The following is a 270-nucleotide window of genomic DNA, read 5'->3' as shown; positions in this document are numbered from 1 at the left end:
AAAGCGAACGAGAGAGAAACTACACCCAAATTAACATAACCCATAACAAGCTCCTTCCCACATTATTTTGTAGAAATTTCATCTCGCGTTTAAAACTTTATCTGTAGGTCGCTGGACAATCTTCGAGGACTGGCAGACTGCATAGCGGCGGCAACAATGGAAGTGTCAAGGGAGACGGACGCAGTTGTCAAGAGGACGGCCTATGACACCGCCTCTGAAGTCGACGCCGTTAGACAGACGTACCAGGTGGGTTTCACGGGGCGCGGACGA

At 50.0% G+C, this 270-nt stretch overlaps 1 protein-coding gene across 1 annotated transcript in view; it reads left to right on the top strand.

Annotated features, from left to right (window-relative positions):
- LOC119581756 (endothelin-converting enzyme 2-like) overlaps positions 1–270 on the top strand; it is a 106,974-nt gene that overhangs the window by 101,677 nt on the left and 5,027 nt on the right. The window contains exon 13 of the mRNA XM_037929889.1: positions 108–246. Within this exon, the coding sequence (XP_037785817.1) occupies positions 108–246 (139 nt within the window). The remainder of the gene's footprint in view (positions 1–107; positions 247–270) is intronic.

This window comes from Penaeus monodon, chromosome 15 (genome assembly GCF_015228065.2).
Source record: "Penaeus monodon isolate SGIC_2016 chromosome 15, NSTDA_Pmon_1, whole genome shotgun sequence".
NCBI classification, from domain to species: Eukaryota; Metazoa; Arthropoda; class Malacostraca; order Decapoda; family Penaeidae; genus Penaeus; species Penaeus monodon.
This window is presented reverse-complemented; position numbering and strand designations above follow the sequence as displayed.